At 47.4% G+C, this 6,939-nt stretch overlaps 1 protein-coding gene across 7 annotated transcripts in view; it reads left to right on the plus strand.

The window, feature by feature from the left end:
• TOR4A (torsin family 4 member A) overlaps window positions 1-6,592 on the plus strand; it is a 44,086-nt gene extending 37,494 nt beyond the window's left edge. For 4 of the 7 annotated variants that reach the window (XM_075060535.1, XM_075060539.1, XM_075060538.1 and 1 more), the window contains one exon: window positions 2,468-6,592. In XM_075060535.1, the coding sequence (XP_074916636.1) occupies window positions 2,503-3,783 (1,281 nt within the window). In that variant the 5' untranslated portion in view covers window positions 2,468-2,502 and the 3' untranslated portion in view covers window positions 3,784-6,592. Of the gene's footprint in view, window positions 1-2,465 lie in introns of all 7 variants that reach the window. The other 3 variants (XM_032765348.2, XM_075060537.1, XM_075060540.1) reach the window with 1 other exon arrangement.
• The last annotated feature ends 347 nt before the right edge of the window (window positions 6,593-6,939 follow it).

Genomic DNA, 6,939 nt, shown 5'->3' on the forward strand with positions numbered 1-6,939 from the left:
GGGGCAGGGGGCGAGTGGCCTGCAGGGGAGCAGCGGGTGCGGTGCCTGGCTGGGGGGCAGGGGGCGAGTGGCCTGCAGGGGATCAGCACGTGCGGCTCCTGGCTGGGGGGCAGGGGGTGAGTGGCCTGCAGGGGAACAGCGGGCGCGGCGCCTGGCTGGGGGGCAGGGGGAGAACGGCCTGCAGCCTGCCCGGGCAAGGCTCACGTCACAGGCGAAGCTAAGCCCCATGTGTTTTATCTGTGCTGAGGGTGTAGGGCTCAGGCAGTGCCCAGGGCACTCATGCCTTGGAGGCAAAGGCCAGGGGTAGGGAGCAGATTATGAGCCCTTGTCTCCTGTGGGTGTTTTGAGGCCTGTGGCTCTCATATCTCGGCTGTTTCTCAGCGGAGGCAGTTGGACTTTACCTAGCTACATTCCCGCCATAGTACTTGTGGGAGGTTAGTCCTCACCCCTGGATGGGAGCAAATGAAAATTGGTGTAGTGTGGCTGTGGCAATCTCATCCCAGCGGTGGTTGCATGTCAGTGGTGGGTGGAGGAGCCCCAACAGCCTGGGAATCGTACTGGGTGAAAGGTGATCACTTGAATTCGATGTACTGTACAAGTGATGCTTGTCAAAGCTCAATAAGAGCCACCCCTGATGGCTGCCTCTTAGCTGGGGAATGACGCCCTGTCTCCATTTGTCATCCCTGTCCATTCCTAATCCACTGGCAGGTCGCTGTGTAGGGCAATGCTGGCTTTGGTCTCCCACGGTCAAGTGAGGATTTTCCTAGCTGCTTTTTGCTCTGACATATTTTCAGTTCCTGAGAGTTTGTTATTTACCCCTCCCCCAATTTTTGTGTCATCTACAAACGTCATCAGTGATCACTTTATGTTTTCTTCCAGGGCATTGATAAAAATGTTAAACAGCGTAGGGCCAAGAACCGATCCCTGCGAGACCCCACTAGACTGGATGATGATTGCCAGTTTACAGTGACATCTTGAGACTTATCAGTTAGCCAGTTTTTAATCCATTTAATGTGTCCCAGGTTAATTTTATATCATTCTAATCTATTAATCAACGTGTCAAGTGTCATGTGGTACCAAGTCAAATGCCTTACAGAAGTCTAAGTGTATTTCATCAACACTATTACCTTTATAAACTAACGTTGTAATCTTATCAAAAAAAGATAAAAAGGTTAGTTTGACAGGATCTGTTTTCCATAATCCCATGTTCATTGGCATTAATTATATTACGCTCTTTGAATTGTTAATATGATTTGAGTCCCATACCAGCGGCTCCATTAGTTTGTCCAGGATTGGTGTCAGGCTGACAGGCCTGTAATTACCTGGATCATCCCATTTACCCTTTTAAAATATTTCCACAACTTTAGCTTTCTTCCAGTCTTCTGGAACCTACTTAGTGCTCCCAGACTTATAGAAAATCTACCTTAACAGTCCAGAGAACTCCTTGGCCAGCTCTTTAAAAATTCTTGGATATAAATTTTCTGGACCTACTCATTTAAAAATGAAAAACCTCTATTTTTGTAATTCCTGTTTAACATCCTCCTGAGTTACTGCTGGAAAGGGAAGTGTATCACTGTGGAGAGGTCTGTAGATTGTCCAGGGCAGGGATCTGGGCAGTGTAACGTGTTCCTGTGTTTGGATTGATCTCCCCAGTGACTCATATATTGGTGTTTTAGGTTTTGGTCTAATGTTAGGAGTTAATATCCTGAGCTATCTGCAGTGCACAACGACAAGTTTTATTGATCCTACAAAATCCAGGACCTGTGCTACATATTGCTGAGTACCATCTACTGGCACCTTAGCTGTCAACTAGCTTTCACAGCTCCAACATTTATAAGCTTCTCTCTGTGTGTATGTCTAACAGCTTCTATTTGTGTGTGTGTGTGTGTGTCTGTCTGTCTGTCTGCACGCACACGCATGTTGGTTTGTACAGCTAGATGTTTCTCCCTTTCAGTGTGTGGAGTATGTTTGCTTGTGTATGTCCTGCGTTTTCTCTGTGTGTGTGTGTGTGTATGGTTGTATCTAGCCGAGGAATGGTGGATATAAGCCTGGGACTCAGGGTGATCTGGATACAGTTGGTGCACCACTAACAGCTTCTCTCTCTCAATATCCACAGTCTTTCAGGCCAGACAGGACTATTAGTCCATCTAGCCTGAGCTCAACAGCCATAGAAATTCACCCTGTTGCCTCTGTGTTGAGCCCGATTATTTGTGTGTGGCTAAAGCATCTTCGTGAAAGAGACGGAGAATCCACCAATGCCCTTGGTGGATAGTTCCAGTGGTTAATCACCCGCACTGCTAAACATGTGTGCCTTCTTTCTCATTTGAATTTGTCAGGTTTTAACTTCCAGCCATTGGTTTTTGTTCTGCCTTAAATAAATAAAGAGCCTGGTATTTATGCACCATGATCAAGTCACCTCTTGCTCTTCTGTACATTTATTTTCACACTGTCTTTGTGTTTTTTAGAGAAAACACTTTGAATGGTTTATGAGAAGAAAGCAAGATGGACGAAAGTCAGCCCCGCACCGAGACTCCCACGGCTCACAAGAGGATCTCTCTGCTTTCCTCTCCCATGAGGGCAGTCATCCGTCTGCGACGAAAAGTCCAGTTCCTGAAGAAAAGCCGCCTGCATCTGAACCTTCCCAGAGAACAATCTCCAGAGCTGGTCCAAACTAGGCTTCTTCAAAGGCAGATTTCCTTGCGCCGAACAAACCTGTATAACCCTTCGATGTCCCTCTTTAATCAAGCCACTTTTGACAATTCTCAGTACTTCACCTTTGACACTTCTGTGGACCAGTCAATGGTGAATAAATACAAACGGAGGAAGACCCGCAGGAAGTCCAGGATGGTGTTGTATCCAGAAAGCTCCAAAAAGTACCTTCCAACAGAGCAAAAGAGTAAAGCAAAGCGCTGCCTTCTCTTGCTCATTGGCATCATCTGCTTCCAAATACTAAATGCTATTGAGAATTTGGATGACAACCTTCAGAAGTATGACCTAGATGGGCTGGAGAAAACCATGCACCGGGAAGTATTTGGGCAGAAGGTGGCTGTGGACAGAATTATGGAATTGTTGAAAGACTACCTGGCCACCCACATACACAACAAGCCATTAGTGATCTCCTTCAATGGCCCACCTGGGGTTGGAAAGAGCCATGTTGGATGGCTGCTGGCTAAACACTTCCGTTCAGTCATGGACAATGACTTTGTGCTTCAGTACTTTGTGATGCACCACTGTCCAAACAAGGAGGCTACTCCTGCTTGCCAATCGGATTTGTCTGAAAAGATTTCTGAGATGGTCACCAGAGCAGAGATAGAAGAGAAGATACCATTGTTTATTCTGGATGAGGTCGAGCTCATGTCTCCAGTCCTGTTGGATACGCTTAGCAGATTCTTCCAACCAAACCAGACCAACGAGTTCCTCAATGCCATCTACATTCTAATAAGCAACGTAGGGGGCAGTGAAATCACGACGTTTGCCCTCCAGAATGTTTCCAGTGACCTTCTGCACCAGCAAAGAAAAACAGAAGAACTGCTGTACATTATCCAGCCTATTCTGACCCACTTCCACCCTCTTTGGAAGTCTGCTGTCATCATCCCATTTGGTCTGCTGGAAAAGAGTCATGTCATAAACTGCATCTTGGAGGAGATGATGCGGGAAGGACTGTATCCCGATCAGAGCCATATTGAGAATTTAGCTAGCCAGCTCAGCTATTACACTACAGGAGGCAGGGAGTATGCCATAACTGGCTGCAAGCAGGTCGGAGCCAAAGTCAATCTGCTGTAGCAGTAACCATAAATAAGAGGCCAAATCCTGTTCTCGGCACTTTGCATTCAGTGGAGATAGCCTGGCTCTACGCTGGCATGACTGACAGCAGATTTTGGCCCAACATGCATTTCTTCAAGGGGACAGATATAAAGCTGTCTCAGTGACCATGTTATAAGAGGGTTTTAGGAGGCAAGACAGCAGCTGTCACCTCTTCTAATATGAGCTCTGTTCTCCTTTTGATTTATCAGACTTGAGTCACTGAACTCCCACTGTCCTGCAAATAATCCCTTGTTGACTAAGGCCAGGAGCTCTCCCTGAGGATATGTCTGCAAAGCAATTTAAGGCCAGGTCTGAGTCTGGGCACAAGCCAAACCCTCTTGTGTCTACACTGTAAATGTGCCAGCCTAGGGCTCCAGATCCAAGGTCCTAGGACCCTGCAGGGCTGGAGGATTCGAGCCCTAGTGCTTTCCTGTGTGTACACGGCCCCAACCTGATTTGGGTCCAGAAGTCCTCTGGATGTATCCCAGAGTTCCCTGCGGCAGCATCATTACTGCCTGGCAGAGCGCGCTCCCTGTTCCTGCTCCTCTCACAGTGGCTGCTCCTGCTCTGGCTCCTCCTCGCTGCTGCGCGGAGTTTGCCTGGAGCAGGGAGCAGAGCTGACAGGTGGGAGGTGGCTCCTGGAGGTCATCCCTCTGCCGACTGTGCTGAGCCAAAAGCTCTGCCGCTCGCCCTCTGTGCAGCTTGGTCCTGCTCTGCTCTCTGTGCCTTGCTCCTGCCCCCCCTCCCCCGGGCCTGTGCGTACAGGGGCACCTCGGCAGTGTGCACTGTCAGGGTGGTGAGTAGGCGCCAGCCCCCAAACTTCCCCACAGCCTCCTGGGGATCCCTTATCCCTGCCTCCTGGGGTGCAGCAGGAGCCAGGATAAGGGGATTGCTGGGAGGTGCTGGAGCATGCTTCACCCCAAGCCCTGGCCATGCACTTTACCGTTCTGCAGCCAGCAGCAGCCGGGCGGGGTGGGGGTGGGGGTGGGGGTGTGTTTTTCCTCTGATACCTTCATTTTAGGTTGAACTTCTGGGCACCGCAGTGTGGATGCAAGAGCCCTAAGTTTGAGCACGGGTCAGAAAACCCTTAACCTAGGGTTAAAAGGCAATGTAGACACTCAAGTCCAGGGTTCCCTGACACAGGTCAGCTGACTCAAGGCCCACTAACCCGAGGCTTACATTGCTGTGTAGACAGCCTCCAGTCGTATTGCGACCCCTTTTGTGTCCCTCATACACAAGTACCTAGCAGTTTATTCATTGGTGATGTGTCAGCAAGTCTAGGAGATGAGACTAAATCCCCCAGTATATGTACACGGCAGAAGTGATTTAATGTGGCGGAGATGGGGAGACATTTGGGGTCACAGACTCATCAGCATGCTTAGCTGGGTCTTACTTGATCTTCACACTCGGAATCTGCAATCTCTGCCTTTCCAGGGTCTGGCTGGACCTGCGATGAAGGGTAACTGGCTTAAGATCAGTCTAGCCAAGCTGGAGATGATGCTGGCAGGTAAGGGAAACATTTGGAATAGCGAGTGCAGACTGTGACTGTTACCCACTGACCCTTGGTGTCAGAATGATGCATTCTTGGGCTCTTCTTCTCCACGGCTGCTCTTGGATTCCTGGGCAACAGCAGTCTCCTGGAATACGTTCTACCATCTTTGGTTGCCTTAGAAGTTGTACCCCTTAATACCTGAGGCAGACTGTGCCTTTGTCACTTCCAGGACAGATTCCTGCAATGCACTTTTCTTGGGACTATCCTTGAAGACTACTCAGAAGCATTGGCTAGGGAAGAATACAGCTGCCTGCTTGTTAAGGTTTTCCTCATGTGGCCTTTGGTATAAACGCTGCTGCTTGTTTGTTTCTGAGTACGATTCACAGCACTGATTATCTAGAGAGCCCTTACATGGGAATTCACAGATGCAAGGTAATGTGCATTTTGAACTGTTCGTGCACATTGCTGGGTTCAAAAACGACACCAGAACAGGCGCTGGGCATCTTGGGAACAGCTCTGTGAAACCCGTACTCACTGGGCAGCAGCCATCAAAAACAAAAATATTAAGTTGCAGGAGGAACAGGAAACAGCACTGAAAAATATGATAATGCCATTGTTATGGAGCGACAGTCACCTCTCTGCTGTTAAAGGTTGCAACCAGCTTCCATTATAAAGCCCTGTTCTAGCCCTGCTGTAACCTTAGCTTGGAAATCTGGTACATGCAAAGTTTCAACGAAATGTATGCAATTGCCTTGGCGTTCCAGGTCTTTATAATATTCCCCCAATTAGAAATACTGTCTGTTGTCTAAGCTTTCTGTGTCTCCGTCTAGCTCAAAATCAGTTTGTTGTCTTCTCACTTCCTGTACAGTTAACTCTCCTTGAACATTCATGTGCAGGGGAAGAATTGATGAAAATAGCATGTAATTAAGCAAAGGTGTTGGTGATTTTTTTATAGGCCAATCCTGTTTGTATTGATTTCATTGGAATTATGTGAATAATGGATTTTTTTTTGTGGACATTCTGAAATATGTATCAAAATATGGTTTGGATCTTTTTTTTTTTTTTTAAATTTTCTAAGTAAATTTCAAAAAGAAAAGTCATTTTGAATCAAACCTCCAAAATATTTCATTTGGAAAATGTCAAAACAAAATGCTTTCAATTTTCTTCCAGGGAGGGAAGGACTTTTCAACAAAACAGTTTAGTCAATTTGACACAAATTCACAAAATGTTTCAGTTGATGCAAATCTGCATCTATCAGCAAAAAATAATAATAATAAAAAAAGTTTCCGACCAAAACTTTTACCCAGCTGTACGTTTCAGTGGAAGTTCTGGGTCTGATCCTGTCCCTTTGATTTCAACAAGAGGGATTTTTTCTCATTGGCTCCAGTGAATGAGCGTGAGACATGGTGTGTGTCTGTTGTCCGGAAGCACCTTACAGAGAGGCTGGCTCTGGCTAAGGACTGACCGCAAGTGCTGCTTTTAGCTCAAGTGTTGGGGTTCACGAGGAGCTGGTCACCTCCCCATGGTGAAAGACGCAGCCCAGCTGCCATTCTAAGACTGATACTCGCCGGCACTCAGAAATCACCATGCAGGGTTTGGAATTTTTAGGGCTCACTCTCTGGCAGCTGTTCTGAAAATCTGCA

The sequence above is a fragment of the Chelonoidis abingdonii genome, chromosome 24, assembly GCF_003597395.2.
Source record: "Chelonoidis abingdonii isolate Lonesome George chromosome 24, CheloAbing_2.0, whole genome shotgun sequence".
Taxonomy (NCBI): Eukaryota; Metazoa; Chordata; order Testudines; family Testudinidae; genus Chelonoidis; species Chelonoidis abingdonii.